Raw genomic sequence first — 18532 nt, 5'->3', positions numbered from 1 at the left:
CCGTAGGGATCGCTCCTTCCGGGACACCCTGGTCCACTCCTCCATCACCCCCTACTCCTCAACCCCCTCCTATGGCACCACCCCATGCCCACACAAAAGATGCAACACCTGCCCCTTCACTTCCTCTCTCCTCACCGTCCAAGGGCCCAAACACTCCTTTCAAGTCAAGCAGCATTTCACTTGCATTTCCCCCAACTTAGTCTACTGCATTCATTGCTCCCAATGTGGTCTCCTCTACATTGGAGAGACCAAACGTAAGCTGGGCGACCGCTTTGCAGAACACCTGCGGTCTGTCCACAAGAATGACCCAAACCTCCCTGTCGCTTGCCATTTTAACACTCCACCCTGCTCTCTTGCCCACATGTCTGTCCTTGGCTTGCTGCATTGTTCCAGTGAAGCCCAACGCAAACTGGAGGAACAACACCTCATCTTCCGACTAGGCACTTTACAGCCTTCCGGACTGAATATTGAATTCAACAACTTTAGGTCTTGAGCTCCCTCCTCCATCCCCACCCCCTTTCTGTTTCCCCCTTCCTTTTGTTTTTTTCCAATAAAATATATAGATTTTTCTTTTCCCACCTATTTCCATTATTTTTAAATATTTTTAAATCTTTTATGCTCTCCCAACCCCCACTAGAGCTATACCTTGAGTGCCCTACCATCCATTCTTAATTAGCACATTCGTTTAGATAATATCACCAACTTTAACACCTATGTGTTCTTTTGTTCTGTTGTTGGTGACATCTTTTGATGATCTGCTTCTATCACTGCTTGTTTGTCCCTACAACCACACCAACCCCCTCCACTTCTCTCTCTCTCTCCGCCCCCCACCCCGCCCCCCCCACACACACACACACACACACACACACACACACACACACACACACACACACACACACACACACACACACACACACACACACACACACACACACACACACACACACACACACACACACACACACACACACACACACACACACACACACACACACACACACACACACACACACACACACACACACACACACCTTAAACCAGCTTATATTTCAACTCTTTCTTGGACTCGAACTCAAGTTCTGTCGAAGGGTCATGAGGACTCGAAACGTCAACTCTTTTCTTCTCCGCCGATGCTGCCAGACCTGCTGAATTTTTCCAGGTAATTCTGTTTTTGTTTAAAATATAGTCATTCACTCGAGGGTAGCTATAGCGATACATGGATAGCAATTTAAAGCAGAGTCAGACATAAAAGCTGTTTTGGCTCCTCTAGCAGCAGATTAGTGTCCTTACCATTTGCCTTTTTAAATAGTTCAACAGCATCTGGATTTAAAGCTAGCAGCTTCTGTGCCACTTCTATTAGGGAAACAAGGATTTTCCTGAGTTCCGTCTGAAACTAGAAATTACATGTCAGTTACAAATTATTCTCACTTGATGAATTACCGCTATCACCCACTTCCCCCATACATCCACCCCCCCACCGCCCCAACACCCCGTCAGCCAGTAACTCACTCCTGCAGTTAATATTCAATAATCTCGAGGGGTGATTTGAAACTTGCTGGTAGAAACTGGGCAGCAAGGCAGTTAAAAAATCAGGTTGAAGACTCACCTGCTGCTGCCATGCTCCCTTCCTGATGACTTAATTTCAACCTGTTGATCTGCCCAAAACTGGCTCGATCTTAATTGACTGCTCCTTCAGCAGCCTCTGGCCACTCTGTTCCCCACCTGCTACTCCCTGCCAGTTTTAAGTTGGCAACAGATCTGGGGCATGCAGGTAAGAACCAGGAGTTAAATTTTGTGATGAATATCTAGTTTATGGTTCATATTAATATTTTAAAGGTAATGTTTAATTCTGGAAAGATTAAAGTTTAACTGTAGAAAATGGGATAAATGCAACTAAAGCAGCTTGGAGTCTATTACATGTAAAAGGTTGGGGCCATGTTGACTTAAGGGATTAACAGCTAGAAAGGTAAGAGCCATAAAACAGCAGCTAGTCTTACTTAACTAGAGAAGCTGAAGATGTGATGTCCACTCTGCTTGCAAAGAAGTGCAGTCCAGAGAGAGGTTTTGTTTTGAGAGTTAAGAGCTAAATTAGCTTAAAAGCATTCAGTGATCCCTAAAAGGCTACATAGTCATGGAGATGGGTGGAGCTTAAGAAGGTTCTCAGGTTTCAATTTATCAGGGGTTCTGCAGCAGAGAAAAAGACTATACTGAAAGGCTGCCGCTGTTTTAAAGGCTCCAGGCAGTTAGGGCTTGAAGAATCCCTGGGAGTCATTGGTGCAGCTGTTTGAACTTCATGTGGTTTGCAGCTCATAGAGAAGTCCTGGGAGCTGATAGCAGGCTCTGGCAGCCAGGACTCAGCGGTCATGAGGAGCTGAGAAGGTAGCAGAAAGTCACTAGCTCAGTGCTGGAGAGGGTCAAGGTTCAAGAAACCCTGACAGCCATTTACAGTATGGTGCAGCCGGGAGACTGGGGTTCAGAGAAACCCAGGGGCATTGCCACCCCTAATGAACCAATGGGCTGCAAAAGAGTTGGAATTGTGTCAGTGATTAGAGGTGGGAGTGCAGCTTTGCGAATCATATGAAACGCATTTTCAACAGAAGAGACTAAACCATTGGGAGGTGATCATTTGCTGAGGCAATCCGAGTCGGAGCAGCTTTTGAAGGAATTCAGAGGCTAGATCTTCAAAAGTTAAGAGTTGAAATACCTTGTGAGGGAGACAGAATTTTAACAGGATTTTGTGACTCATACCGATCACTGAATCATCAATGGGATGTGTCTTGGTGGCATTTGCCATTAAGCGTGCAGTGTGTTCAACCACAGTTCGTCTGTTAATTCAAGCTTACCTCATGATAATTATAAATGTAATAGTATAAGACAGAATATTTTAGATTGTTTACTTTTCTGACTTTGTATAGTAAAGTTTATTTTGTTTGTTTAAAACTGCAGAATTTTGTGGCTTTATTCTCCAAGTGCCTGGGATTCCAAACTTTGTCTATTTTAAACAAACAGTTACTGGTCCCTGATCCAGGTGCAGAGCTCAGGGGTTGGGGGGTACAAGACAGGGAAGTCAGGTAGCCCTCAACTGATTCCCGCTGCAAATTGAAAATGAGGCTATGTTTCTACAGTAGTTGCAAAGACAGTGAAGGCAACCTGAGGCATTAGGATGAAGCAGAACCACATAAGTGAAGCTCAATACCTTATCCGCAATTGCTTGAACCTAGAAAGATAATGACCTGCTCCTCAAAAGGCATGCATTGGCTGAGTCACAAATTACAACTTAAAGCATTCTGCCCCACAACAAAATAGTGCTAACACAGGAACAAATTTACACCTTACAGGTTTGGAGTTATGTAATATTGCCACTGAACTGAAAAGAAAAATATTAAACTAATAAGTACTGCAGTAAATGGCGTTTTGGATGAACACAGTTTAGAAATACAATTAGCGAATACAGATATTCTATTTTGCAATCGGTTGTCAATTACTCACAGCCTCTTGTAAGATCTATTCTTCATTTAGTTATTTTATGTCAATGTCTCTAACACTGCAACTGAACATCCATCAATATTCTCCATCTCGTCTACACTCTATTGATTCTAGCCTTCATCTCATGGAAATATCTGGGCATTAAATATCAGTACAATGAATGCATTGCTTGGAACAAAGCATAGTGCCTGTCTGTGTGACACACTGATCAGAGTCAGAAGGTGCTTTAGTAGATCCGATAGCTGATGATTTTGGTATTGTTTGCTCAGTCATTTAGCCATGCTGCAACTAGTGTACAAATGGCTGAATATACTCAATTTTGCAGTTTTACTTTGCGAGAGGAGGCTCATCTCACCAATTTAAACAGAGCTTCAGCTTCTATCAGCACAGAAGTTATTTACATCCAAAAATTAACTTTGTAAATACTTTTGATAACAAGCATGCTGCTGACAGGCACAGCATTTCTCCGGTTTCACATTCACTGTTGAGGTTTTCATTTGGTAGATCTCCTGTAGCACTGCATATGGGGAGCCAGGACCAAATGTAGTCCTTAGTTGAAAAGGGTGATTGATTTGACTGAATGGCTTCTGCTGTGGTCAGTGTTTAGTACAGCATCCTCATTGCTCACCTGTGAGCACCTCAACCAACTGCCGATTCTGCCAGTGAAGATAATTGGGCCATGATGTGCAGAAAGAATTCAATCTCCATTTCATTAGGCAATGCATTCCAGCAACTTTATATTGCCATTATAAAATCCTATCTCCAGATTTATATTGGAAGCTGCCAATGTAAACATGTCATACTCCAGTCAAACAATCCTGAGTGGTGGCACTGTACAGGAAATCATGAGAAAAGTCCATCAGAAGTCCAAGTATGAGTAAGGCTTTTAAATTTTCGATATGTTCTGAAAGGTGTTAAGTTTTAAAAACATTTTTCAACAAGTGATGTAAATAAAATGAGACACATACATCTCGCAAGTTGTGCTGGGTAACCATCCGATCGGCTTGCCGAGCAACGAGTTGAGCTGTCACCTTCATGATGGCCTCTTTATCTGGAGCCTTTTGCTCTTGTTTCTTCTGGCAGAAAGGGAAAGGAAAATATTTATTAAATGTGATGGTTGTACATTATGAAAAGTGAGCATGTAGTGCAGGCAGGCAGCCAGCCATACAGCACTCAACACCTGGTTGAAGTAACCAGACAACCAATACCAGCCTGGGCTGAAGACAAGAGAAACAGTTATCGATCATTTAGCACGTGTGCCTGCCACCCCCCGAAAACTTGCCCTTCCACAGGAAATGGTTGACAGCTATACAGAAGTGCTTCAGATTCAGCACCTTCCCAACTTAACAGAGTAACATCAAAAAGGGCAAATTGAGACAATCGTAATAAAATGCACTTGCAATGTCCCAGTTACTTCTGAAATACAAGCAGCCAGAGTTAATACAGGAAGTTTCCTACATTGGCTGTTTCAACACAAAAAGGTGGTATTAGATAGGTTTCAACAAGAAAGTAGAAGAGGGGCTTACCTTTTCTTCAGCAGACACATCAGCCAGCTTGGGAGGAGCCGCAGGTGCTCGCTTTTTAATTAACAATAAAACATCTGGAATAAAAAAGGCAAGGGACAATTTGGACATGTGGTTGGAACATCAGCAGATTAACTGAAGACATTACTCAGTCATCTCACCACTTGGATTATACAAAATGATGTTTCCGGGTTAATTTAAAAACATTACTCAGTTCAGCCACAGGAATTTTCCACAGCATAGTAAACATCCTCATTATGTTAATATTTCCACTGGACACTTTCTGGGATCAATATTTTACTTCGAGATATTGGTCTTAGTTTCAAAAATTGCTGCCCTGGATGCTAAAAGTCCAATTATAACATGCTTCTTTGCTGCATTATTCAGATTACTATCTTTTAAATTTTTCCCTCTTGTGAATGCCCTGCTAGGACACAATGCTGTAAATACGTTGGTTTTCCACCTTTACTTTGTCCTAGTGACTTTTATTCACGCTACCACAAAGGGTTTTACAACCAACCCGGATTCTATTCTCAACACAACTGACCACACAACTACTCTTGCAGTTGCCCACACCAGGTATTGGTGAGCGAGAATCCCAAGCGAATTCTTCCCTAACACAAGAATGCAGAGAGCTTCACTAAGATAAAAATCATAACTCAGTAATTCACCACCACTTCTTTCACCTTGCCGCCTCTCCTGCTCCTTTCAACCTCAATGGTTCGTCTAAGTTCTCAATACTAATAGCACGTGAAGCTGCCTGGCAAAAACTCAATATCTGCAACAGAATATTGAAACTCAAAGTTACTTAAAAAGACAAACCCAATGAAATTATATAAAAATAAAAGACCATTACAAGCATCTTTTGGTTGACTGAATCAGTTGCTTAGTTGATCTAAACCACTGAAGCACATTACCCACCACAACCATCTGTTATTCTCCATGCAATACACTCCCAGCCACCTGTTACTCTCCAGCTTGTTGTAGCAGGAATAAGGCCTAATACAGAGTGAGCCACACATTCAAAAATGAACTTCCTCCTTTTCCGAAGCAGAGGCTGCACAATTTCAGAAACATAAATGTGGTAAATGTTTTCTCCAGGCGCCCTCTCCCTCCATTCAATTGCTCTGGTGCTCACCTTTGTCCTGGAGATTCTCCTCAACGACAGTCTTCGTGTCTGACAGCGCCCTCTCTGAAGTAGCATGAAGGAGTTTATGATGTGTTACTGTCTTCGGATCTTCTAATCCTCCTTGTACACACTGCAAGACATACCATATATGTTGTTAAGAAGTGATTTAAGGGTACTGGATTCAACCCATTTACCTATGTAATACTGAAGCAATAACCTGTGTTGCTGCTAGGACCAGTTAGTGTACCAACATCAGGGATAAGGGAAACACAAGATCATATTTAAACCTTCAATGTTACTCTAATGTGCTTCTCACAAAAGTTCCCCTCTTTACCACCTAACTCTCCTCTCCTCCTAAAGTCATCTACTCATTTTCAGGGTATAGATCTGTAGACATTGGGAACCAGTGCACATCCTGCAGGAATCGCTGCAAGGCAGTTGAGTACAGGCATCCAGCCAGACCTTTCACAAGAATACACAAAATAGGAGCAGGAATAGACCATATGGCCCCTCGAGCCTGCTCCGCCATTCATTTTAATCATGGCTGATCTCCAGCTTCATTCCATTTTCTCACCCCCACCCCATATCCCTCAATTCCTTGAGAGCCCAAAGTTCTTCCTCTCTTGCTTCTGTTCCCTCTTTTTCCCTCAAGAGCATCATACCAATGCCTCAGCTGGAATCTCACAAGTCTGCACACTCAGCTATTCATGATTAATCTCACATAGCCATTCAATAACGTTATGTCCAATTCTCTTAATGAAGCATCTTACATTGTTGCCATGCCCTGTGATAGCGTCATCATATACATCATTTAGTGTTGAAGAACTCCAAATTATCTACCCAAAGAATCTAAGTTTGGAATGAAGATTATAATTATACTGCTGGGTGTTTCTTTTTTTGCACAGTTCGAGCAAACTATGAAAATTTCTCACACACACTCATTCTTTTGAAGTCCTAGCAGTAAGAGAATTACATACATGCCAGATAACTGTGCCTCCTGTCCCATGATCTCCACCACCTAAAAGGGCAGGTGTTGCAATCCCATGACAACACCAATCATGCCCACCAGTACCCCTCTGGAGCACACTGCAGCTGACTTGGGCATTCCTTCGGTGTCGTTGGATCGATATCCTGGAATTCCCACAACCTCATGGGAGCATCAGAACCACAGTGCTGAATTGATTCAAGGAAATAGCCCACCATCAGCTCCTCCAGCAACTGAGAAATAATTAAATCCAACAATAAATGGGGCCTTTCCAGCATTAGGAAAGCCTCAAGAACAAAAGTGCAGAATGTATGTGTGCGTGTGTGTACACGTCTGCACTTTTAGTTTCTCCCAGTGGGGATGGTGTTAGAATACTGTTACTGTTACACATGTGATCTACTTGCAATTACTGCAACATCACCCAGGTGGGTTTAATTACATACTGTTAATCAGTTTAAGTCCTAATGTTCAGGTTTCTTCACTTGGCTGAGTTTTTCTTTAAACAGTGGATATCATGCTCCAAACACCATGGACTGTAAGGCTTCAAAACAATAAGTGCTACTGGGCCATTTATTAACCACGGAAGGAAGCCTTTCATGTTCAACCAGGTGAGGAATATTAGTTATAAAAACAGAACATGCTGGAAACACTCAGCCGGTCAGGCAGCATCAGTGGAGAGAGAAACAGAGTTAACGTTTTGGGTCGAAGGCCTTTTGTCAGAAGGGGATGTTAGTTTTGGGGCTTGGAACACAGACACCCAGTGGCAAAAAAAGAGGATCTCATCGGGTATAATATGAATTAGCGTGAACTAAAGTTCCAGCTGTACTACCACAGCTCACAGTTATGTAGTACTAACTGTAGCAAAACACACCAAGGCCTTTCACAAAATCAGATAAAAATCAACACAAATCAAGGAAAGGGATATTAGGAAAGGTGAACCTTGGTCCAAGAGATAAGTTTTAAGGAATGTCTTAAAATGAAGAAAGAGACTGCACAGCATATGGTCTAGACGGCTGAAAGCATGACAGCATTGTTGAGGTGAAGGGAGTGAGGGGTACACAAGTAACCAGAGTTGGAAGAATGCAGAGTTCTTGGAGGGTTGAAAGGGCTGAAGGAGGTTGCAAATAAGAGGGAGGGGTGAGAGTCTGGAGGGATTAGAACACAAGGATGAGACTGGAAGTCAATGTAGGTCATTAAGCACAGTGACAAGACTTGGAGATGGGTTAGGGTATCAGCATAGTTTTAGATGAGCTCAAGTTCCTAGAGTGTAGACGACGGGTGGCTGTCCAAAAGGGCAACATCAATATCTACAACATCCCTTAACTCAAGACTGATACAGATGAGGAATGTCCATTTTAATTCACTGTGAAGATGCCTACAGCATCCTACCAACCACAGTACCCATTTCTTAAATTACAGCATCTCTGCTTTCACCACCTTCAGATGTCCACATTATCACTGTGAAGAACTTTCTGACATCAATCTTTTATGTGGCCATCACCAGTACCTTCTCGTCCTTGTCACTGTTTAGCAGAGGTACATCAGATTTACGTTTGTCTGCAGTGTACAATCTCAGGCATCTCTAGGAGGTCCCACATTAGCAGCCTTCTTTCACTGCTTAAAAGCCTACTCTTCTCTAGTCTTTCCTGACAACGCCCCAAACTCTGATTGGCACTACACCGTAATGACATGAAAATTACCATTTCTCATAGCAGTTAACTTACAAAAAAAAACCCAGCACAAGGAGTTTTTAATACAGATTAAACAGTTGGGCTTCAGGTCCTCTGAACTAGCACATTTCAACCAAACTGGAATCTCCAACTCACTACACCACAAACCACCTTCAATTTTTTTCTTCAACAAGAAGCAGATATATTTGATCTGCAGCAAGCCGTTCAGCTCAGAGTACCTCCATTTAACACAAAGCAGAGAACAACCACATTCTTAGTCAAAGTGGATTTAAAAGGAAAATTGGCAATGCCCTTCTATTTCAGCATAAATCACAGTGTGAAATTTTCCAGATCACTGCTGAAAATAATCTTTGAGCCACATACAGCAGTAAGTTCAATCACTGGGTTGTGCTGAGTTAACCACTTATAGCAGATGAGTGGTAAGATGCTATAATTAGTCACAACACTGCTGGGACAGGAGGGTTAAAAAGTTAGCCAGCGTCCAGCATCCCCTACTGGAAGTGCATGCTAGAGAGTGACCAAGGACGGGATCATATATGGCAGTGGAGTCTCGCTTATGTGAATAATGGTCATCAGACCAGTCTGACTGGCATCCTCAGTCCTCTGCCTCAGGGAAGGCATCAATGACTTGTGGAGGAAAGAAGTGATAGCTTACAGCTTTGCAAATCCTATGGCACAAATAAATTCATACATGGGGTAGACTCATATTGATAGAAGGCACTTGATCCAGGTGTAAGGTTTGATAGGTCTTCCATCTTTTCAAGGGGAAAGATATCTGACAGCATTCTTCCTTGGGTGTAAAAAAGGGTTGGGCAGAGAACCTGATAAAGGGCATTGCACATGGTCTGTCAAAGGAACGAGCTTGATGGGTGATGGCATTTTCCTGTTCGTGTTTTATAGTCTGAACACAACCTTTGGACTGCATTCTAAACCACACAGCTCTTAGGGGCTTATTTTGTTAATTCACTCGCTTCTGTCCCACTGTTTCACATAATCATTTCTATATATTTGCATTCCAGGACAAGCCTGAAGTAACAAGTAATTTTGACAGAGGAGAGCAGGGCCCAATAATGTTTGACATAGCCAAGTCAGAGCAGGTGGTGATGAATGGCTAAAACAATTGCCATATATATTCAGGTCTGCGCCTTTTAGACTGGGGGTTGGGGGTGTGTGTGTGTGTGTGTGTGTGTGTGTGTGTGTGTGTGTGTGTGTGGGGGCGGGGAAATATGCGGCCCAAATTGTGGGAAAGGGCGAGGGACAAAAAGGTGGGAAAGAGCAAGGTTTTTGCTGGGGATAACAGCAAACAGACATAGGAAATTTGGCCTGGAATTTCAGCCCTGACATTTCTTCTTTAAAAAACAAAGGAAACTAATTTTTAGAATACCATTTCCGATTGGCCATCTTAGCAGATGTTTTAGCTCATCATACATTACACAGCTTTCCCGAGTTCAAGAAAGATGCCAAGCCACAATTCAACAAGATAAAGCCCGAATTTAAAAAATAACACCTGGCCAAGAATAGCCAGCTACGGTCCTGAAACTGGAGCAGAGTGCACTTCACTCCAAAGAGAAGTCTGGTTCTGTTTGCACCGTTAGGATGTAATAAGCTTTTGCTTTAAAATAAAATGTGAGCAACACAAATGAAACAGACCACTGGGGAATGAAAAAATAGCAATATGGGACAGCTGCTAATTTATTGAAGTTCAGCAAGGCCTCATTGAAACACATAAGGTCTTGACAGGGTGGATGTGGAGAGGATGTTTCCTCTTGTGGGAGAATCTAGAACCAGGGATCAATGTTTAAAAATAAGGGTTCGCCCATTTAAAACAAAGATGAGGCAAATTTTTATCACTGAGGGTCGTGAGTCTTTGGAATTCTCTTCCTGAAAAGGTGGTGGAAGCAGAGTCTTTGAATATTTTTAAGGCAGAGGTGGATAGGTTCTTGGTAAGCAAGGGGGTGATAGGTCATCGGGGGTAGGTGGGATGCAGATTTCAGGTTACCATCAGATCAGCCGTGATCTTATTAAATGTCGGAGCAGACTCGAGGGGCTGAATGGCCTACTCCTGCTGCTTGTTTGTACATTCGTAAGATCCAACCATACCCAAAGATAAAGGAAGATGGATGGATATCCCAACTATTCATCTAGAAATCACAGCACCCAGCTAAAGAATTGCAGCAAACCTCAAAATATTAAGTATAGCATCAAATCAGAGACAGCGAAAAATCCAGGTTCTGAGATTGAAGGATAACCAAACTAATACTTGCAACACTCTCAAACTGCCTGTCCAAAATCAAGATCTGAATGGCAATATTTCAACAATTTTCCAACTCGTTAACTAAACCAAAGTCATCCTTTTTGTCTCCAGCTGGTAGCTATGGATTCCATCAACCTCATTGGCTGTTGAGTTAGGGAATGTGGAACCTTGATGTGCTCTCTACCTCAGGTTCCCCCGAGTAAAATCTGCTCCGTTACTGAAATAACTTTCTTGCACCACTGCCAAAGTACTAATCCACAGCTTCAGCATTTACAGGCTCAACTTCTTCTGCACTCTTTTCTCAATGACCTCACCTCAAATTTCTAATTAAAAAAGGTATAAAATGCTGCGGTCACATCCTCACAAGCAAAGTGTGCAGTTCCATTCTCTCCAAGGTCCACTTTGAGCCAGGATGTCGACAACCAAAACTTGCACCCATGTTTCCAAAGTCAATGATCATCTTCAGCCTTACGTCTCCCCACTTGTTCCCCCATTCCTCTTAGTGCCCCCACTCCAGCATTGATGGCACCTCAGTCATTAAGCTCCTCTCCCCTGCACTTCCTTCCCAACTTTTGCCAAACTCCTTAAACCCTTCTTTTCATCTGACACCCTCTGCTACCTTAATCCTCAGTTTTCCCTCCCCTTTCAGCACCTACTAGTTTTTCCTAACTGTAAAAGTGAATTGAGATATTTTCAATGCACAGGCTGTGTTTGTGTTCTTGTTTCACCCTTGGCTGGCCATGAATCATTATTACTTAGTTCGCAACCCCGAATTATTGCTGTGCTTATGGTGACTTGGAATTAGCTATATTTAGTTGTTTATAGGATACACTAATTAAGATAATTTGTTGATAAGTAAAAATGACACTTGCAGCTCAATACTGCAACTTATAGGTCCTGCTTATCCTTTCATTGAGTAATCCCAAGAACCTATTATTCTCTTCCCCACGTACTGACTAAAACTCAGGTACGGTTCTTCATATGCAAGCAATTTATTATTGTTTATTGGCAGGCAATTTGACTGTAGATGGCATTACAGCTGAGCTTGATTGTGCCTTCACATATGTATTTATTAAGGGGCACTAGCACACACAGCCCCTTGCACACTCATCGCTCCATCAGAGCTTCAGATTTCTCTGGATGGCTATTAGTAATCAGGCTGATAATTCTCCTTTTTAATCCAGTACATGGAAGGCAATTGTTGCAGCCACCTCAGGACAGGATCAGGAAATAGATTATTTCTCCCACATTGTTTAGTCACACACTGAGCAATGCATTTACCTAGTGAACTGTCATAAGCAGCTACATCTTGGATCCCAAGACCATCAAAATCAATTTTAGAATAACGTATATTGCAGAGAATGACAAAAATGCACATATGTGGAGAAGATTTATATTTTTGCAGTGTGGACTACCCCTCCTCTGGGCTACAAGATCAGTGCTGCATAAAGTACAAAAATTCTGCCAGTCTTCCAAATTACATGTTAAATTCTATTGAGATGCCCTTCATAGCCTTTGACAGAAATACATAATTAGTGGATCAATACAAAATCTATAAAGAAATCCTTGATATAAACACACCACACTTAAAATATTACACTTCACTCTTTACAAGAGCTGCTTGCATGTATTATGATTAGTAAGAGGAGCACTATGACTTTGGATAAACTGTGAACACAGGTTGTTTCTAACACTTCAGTTTGCAGCACCATGTGCACATGCATGTTTATGACACTCACTGCCAGGGCACAAATAAAACAAGGAATCCAAATCATAAAATGAATTTTCCAACGGTCAAAAGATAGCATTTCAATCTCACCACCGAAATAAGAGATCATTGGAAGCATGGACAAAAAAACTGCTGAGAATAAACATTCTGTAATTTAATAGCAAAAAAAGCAAACAACACGCTAAAAATAATTTCATCACTGATCCTATCTCCCCTTTAAGGGCAGACATCAGGCCTGAAGCTTTGCTTTGCTCTTTGGTATTACATCCTTATACAATGAACCTAGGTTGTCCTAATTACATTCATAGCTGAATTAGCTCAGGCACATCTGAGTTAACAAATTTCTGGCTCAGTCAAAATTTCTCTTGGATAGACCTATGATAATTCCTGTATTTCCATTTGCACTTCAGTTTAAGAAAAAAAGAGCTTGCATTTGTAAAGCACCTTTATATGTCCTGTGGATGTCCCAAAGCAGTGCACAGACAAAGAATGATATTTGAAATCGAAATCACTGTTGCAATGCAGCAAGTTCAAAAGTTAGTTTGCACATAGTAAGGTCCCACAAATTGAAATGAGATAATGATTTCTGGTGCTTTGCACTTATAGGATGATTGTTAGTCAGGAGACTTTTTTAAAAATTCTTTTATAAGGTGCAAGCATTGCTGGATAGGCCAGTATTTGTTGCCTATCCCCACTGCCCTCAAGAAGGGACTGGTTGGCCACTTTCGTGAACTGCTGTCGTAGGTACACCCATAGTGCTGTTCAGGAGGGAGTTCCAGGATTTTGTCCCAATGATAGTGAAGGAACAGTGATGTAGTTTCAAGTCAGGATGTGTGGGACTTGGATGGGAACTTAAGAATTGTGGTGTTCCCATGCATCTGCTGGCCTTGTTCTTCTAGGTGGCAGGGATCATGGGTTTGGAAGGTGCTGTTGAAGGAGCTTTGCTGAGCTGCCGCAGTGCAATGTGAACAGTGCCATAGGCACCTGAACAGGTGGATGGATCTCAGTTTAAAGACAGCACCTCCAACAATGCAACACTTAGTTTTGTACTGAAGTGTCAATACAGATTAAGTGCGCTCAAGTTTCTGGGGTAGTCTTTGAAGCACAACCTTCTGACCACTCAGCTAAGACTGACACTTCAGGTAAAAGCAAAATACTGCAGATGCTGGAAATCTGAAACAAAAACAGAAAATGCTGGAAAAACTCATTAGGTCTGACAGCATCTGCGGAGAAAAAAACAAAGTTGACGTTTTGAGTCTGCATGACTCTTCTTCAAAGCTAGAAGAGTCTCACAGACTCAACATCAACTCTGTTTCTCTCTCCATAGATGCTATCAGATGCTGAGTTTTTCCAGTGTTTTCTGTTTTTGCTTCTGACACTTCAGGTCCTTACTAACTAATATAGTAAAATCTTTATTTACAATAACAAAGCTGACAATATTAAAAATATTAAGTACACCACTGGGCATATACGGATGAGCTCAATAATTCACCCAACTCATTCCATCCAAAAGGGGAAAACAACCTTGTAGTCCAGTAGGTAGATGGCAAACTCAACAATTTATCAAGACTGAAAGCAGACAAAAACACATTGTGCCCTGATCAGGGAACTCCTAAATGCTTACGATGCTCCACATGGCAACTCAGCTACAAAGACTGATGGACTGTTTCTCCCATGTCTATAATTATGGTCATGGGGCAACTTGTTGCATCTCCGCCCCTAATCACCACGAATTGTTTGGCAAATTCTCTTTCCTTAGGTCCACAGCAACACAGACAATCTGTCCCTTGCAGAACTTGATACACTCATGGGGAAAGCTGTACCACCTTCGGCTAACTCGCGAAACCATGGCGGTGGTTTATAACACCTGAATTCTCAGCATTTTGCAGCATGGCTGTGAAACAAGAACAACTTACAGTTAACAGGGAAAGAGGCTCAATAATTTCCAACACGGGAATATCGTGGCAGGACAAAGTCACGGATGTGGCAGTCTTCTCAAAGGCAGAGCTCCCAAGTGCGTTGGCACAAATCAAACAGAGGCAGTTTCGTGGATAAGGCACCTCCACAGAATTGAAGATGGTCACATATTCAAGGACAATCTGTATAGTGAGGTACCACTGGAGTACCCAAGGCTCTGTTTCAAGGACGCTTGCAAGCATGAATTGAAAGCTCCAAACATTGACTATTGCAACTGGGAGTCAATAACTGGCAAAAGAGGGAAATGTTGACACTTCCAATGAAGCACTACCACCATGATGACCAGTGGCTATAACAGCTTGGCAACAGGTGCTAAAAACAACCGACACATCACTTGACAGCTTCATGTGCGGTGCATGTCAAGGATTGGCCTTCACAGCCATCAGCAATGGTGCACCAATGAAAACAGCCCATCTAAATGGATTATTTGCTGCATGTCCATCATCTCTTGGAGATGGAAGGATGCCAACAATTCCAACTAACCTATTACAGCATTTACATTCGTTTGTAAATAACTGGAACACTGGTGACACCAGCAAGTTTATAATCTCCAGACACGGTGCCAGAGGCACATTTCTCTGATCTTTCAAACTCTATGGCGAATTGTAAGGCTTTACTTAAAATAACTAAAATGGATTCAAATGCACCAGTTTAAGAGCTAAACTATAATTTAATGCTCGTCGCGTGCTGTAACTTGTTCAAGCTTATTCTAACCAAAGAGAAGGGTTAATTAAATCCTTCAATACTGAGTAAATTGCAGCAAAATATTGCATTAGTAAAAGAAAAGGTGAGGCAATTTTTTTTAAAGAAAAGATTATAACAAATAGTTTTCAGGATAGAAACTGGAAGGTTGAGGAAAGCCAGCCTTACACAATACATGGGGGTTTATAAAGATACGGTACAACCTCAGGGAGATGATGGGGCAGCTCTCCTCAGGATCCAGCCCCGGCCCATACCTCCCACCTCTCCCCTCCAAATCCACTCCCCTAGCTCCTCCCTCCTTCCATGATGCCCTTCCTTCCGCCACACCCATGTCCTCCAATCCACTCCTCACCCGCTATCTCATCACGCCTTCTGCTTTGGTTGTGTCAGCAACACAGACTAACATTTTTATTCCACCAACATTTATGAATGTGATGATAACCAGGCAAGCTTGCTTTTGAGGTTGATTAAGGGATAAACAATGGCCAGGACACTGGGGATAACTCCCCTGCTCTGCTTCGATAAAGTGCTAGGGGACCTTTTACATCCACCTGAACAGGTAGATGGGATCTCAGTTTAACGTGTCATCCAGAAGATGGTACATCTGGCATCTCGGTAGTGCTCCCTCAGTACTGTACTGGAGTGCCAGCCTTGATTTTTATGCGCCCAATCCCTGGAATGGGTTCAGAGGCATGAGTGCGACCAACTGAACCCCACCTCCTGCCACCCCTAACCCTCCCCACACCCTCTATTCCACTGATCAATTCTCCTAAGTCCCTCCCCTCCCAATTCCTCCCCCCTTGAAAATCCCTTCCCACCCATCCTTGCTAAGCCCCCCATGCCCCCACAAAATGCCCTCCATCTTCTAACTAAAGTCCTTGGTCACACACCCCTTCTTCATCCCTCCCAACCCAATCAAACCACATCCCTATAAGCCCCTCACTCTCAAATCCCCTCCCCTAAAACTGCCCAAATCTCCCTCCTCCTAGCCTCCCTCCACCCCCAAACCTCCTTTGCCCCAAGCCTCCCACCCCCCAAACCCCCCTTCACCCCCAGCCTCCCTCCCCCAAACCCCCCTTCACCCCCAGCCTCCCTCCCTCCAAACCCCGCTTCACCCCCAACCTCCCACCACCAAACCCCCCTTCACCCCCAACCTCCCACCCCCAAACCCCCCTTCACCCCCAGCCTCCCTCCCTCCAAACCCCGCTTCACCCAACCTCCCACCCCCAAACCCCCCTTCACCCCCAACCTCCCACCCCCAGCCCCCTCCCCCCAAACCCCCCTTCACCCCCAGCCCCCTCCCCCCAAACCCCCCTTCACCCCCAGTCCTCCTCCTCCAAAACCCCTCCTTCACCCTCAGGCTCCCCCACCTCCAAACTCCCCGTCACCCCCAGCTCCCAAACCCCTTCCCGACAAATCCCCAGCCCCCAAACCCATAAAACCCCAGCCACCCTCGCCCTTCACCCCAAGACCCCTCCTCTCAAACCCCCTTCACCCCCAGCCCTCCTCCCCTCAAACCCCCTTCACCCCCAGCCCTCCACCCCTTCACCCCCACCCAGCCCTCTTCCCCTCCCAAACCTCTTCACCCCCAGACATCCCTTCCCCACAAGCCCCACTCCCCCCAACACCCCTAGACCCCTCTCCCCAAACCCCAATTCACCCCTCACATCAGACACCTCCTTCACCATCCCCTCGCTCCTCACACCCCCCTTCATCCCACCTCCCTCCTTACCCCCATGCTCCAAACCCAGCCCCCTCCCCTTCACCTCCAGATCCCTCCCCCCAAACTCCCCTTCACCCCCAGATCCCTCCCCCAAACCCCCTTCACCACCAGACCACGCCCCTCAAAAGGCCCTTCACCCCCAGACCACGCCCCTCAAAACGCCCTTCACCCTCAGACCCCTCACCTCAAACCCCTTCCCTCCAAACACCACATCCCCCACCCCACCTCCAAACACACCTCCCCCTGCCCCCCCAAACACCACCCCCCCCCCCCGCGGCCCCGTCCCTCCAAACACCCCCTCCAAACCCCCCCTCGCCCATCCTCCTCCAAACCCCTCTTCACCCCTCCAAACCTCCCCTACCCTCCCATCTCCGGCCTCCCCGGGCCTGCCTTACGTGCTTCAAGCAGCGCTCCTTGAGTTTCTCGATGCTGGTCTCCTCGGTCACCTCCTCCAGCCACTCGGCCCCCTCCATGGTGCAGATATGGAGCCTTATCACCTTCCCGGCGAAAATCTTCTCCTCCTGCACAAACATGGCCCCCTGGGGGTTTTTTAAACTCTTATTCAATCCTCTCAGTGCCCACCATGGCAGCCAGTCAGTCAGTCAGCCCGCCGGGCCTAGGCCTCTCTCCCCCCCGTACTCGCTTTTCCCTCCGCTCGATCCCACCAACCAGTGCGACCTTTCACCTTTCACCCACTCCCCACGAAGATCAGCCGACTGCACATGTGCGCGCACAATGCATTCTGGTTGTTGTAGTTCCCACCCTTCAGCTTCTGCTTGGGCTGACTCATAGACATAAAGAACAGAATTACCTGGAAAAACTCAGCAGGTCTGGCAGCATCGGCGGAGAAGAAAAGAGTTGACGTTTCGAGTCCTCATGACCCTTCGACATCAAACCTCTTCACCCCCAGACATCCCTTCCCCACAAGCTGTCGAAGGGTCATGAGGACTCGAAACGTCAACTCTTTTCTTCTCCGCCGATGCTGCCAGACCTGCTGAGTTTTTCCAGGTAATTCTGTTTTTGTTTTGGATTTCCAGCATCCGCAGTTTTTTTGTTTTTATCATAGACATAAAGACTTGCACTTCCTTTACAAGCTCAGGGCCTGCCAAAGTGCTTTACGGCCAATCAAATACTTTTTAAAGCGTAGTCATTGTTGCAATGTAGGGAATACATCAACCAATTTGTGCACAGCAAGCTCCCAAGAACAGCAATAATGACCAGATGATCTGTTTTTTGTGCTGTTAATTTAAGATTAGATATTGTGCATGGCACAATGAATTATTCCCCTGCTCTTCTTGGAAATAATGGCCATGTGATCTGCAACACAACCCTC

The 18532-nt window shown here is 44.3% G+C and overlaps 1 protein-coding gene across 2 annotated transcripts in view; it reads right to left on the bottom strand.

The window, feature by feature from the left end:
- Nucleotides 1-17900, bottom strand: part of ubac1 (UBA domain containing 1) — a 29442-nt gene extending 11542 nt beyond the window's left edge. The window contains exons 1-5 of one of the 2 annotated variants that reach the window (XM_041194259.1): nt 17595-17900; nt 6148-6268; nt 5013-5086; nt 4455-4562; nt 1291-1393 (exon numbers count right to left, since the gene is read on the bottom strand). In XM_041194259.1, the coding sequence (XP_041050193.1) occupies nt 1291-1393; nt 4455-4562; nt 5013-5086; nt 6148-6268; nt 17595-17732 (544 nt within the window). In that variant the 5' untranslated portion in view covers nt 17733-17900. The remainder of the gene's footprint in view (nt 1-1290; nt 1394-4454; nt 4563-5012; nt 5087-6147; nt 6269-17594) is intronic. The other variant, XM_041194260.1, reaches the window with a different exon arrangement.
- Nucleotides 17901-18532: the final 632 nt, after the last annotated feature.

The sequence above is a fragment of the Carcharodon carcharias genome, chromosome 8 (assembly GCF_017639515.1).
Source record: "Carcharodon carcharias isolate sCarCar2 chromosome 8, sCarCar2.pri, whole genome shotgun sequence".
NCBI lineage: Eukaryota > Metazoa > Chordata > Chondrichthyes > Lamniformes > Lamnidae > Carcharodon > Carcharodon carcharias.
The sequence above is the reverse complement of the archived record's forward strand: the minus strand, read 5'-3'. Positions and strand labels throughout refer to the sequence as shown.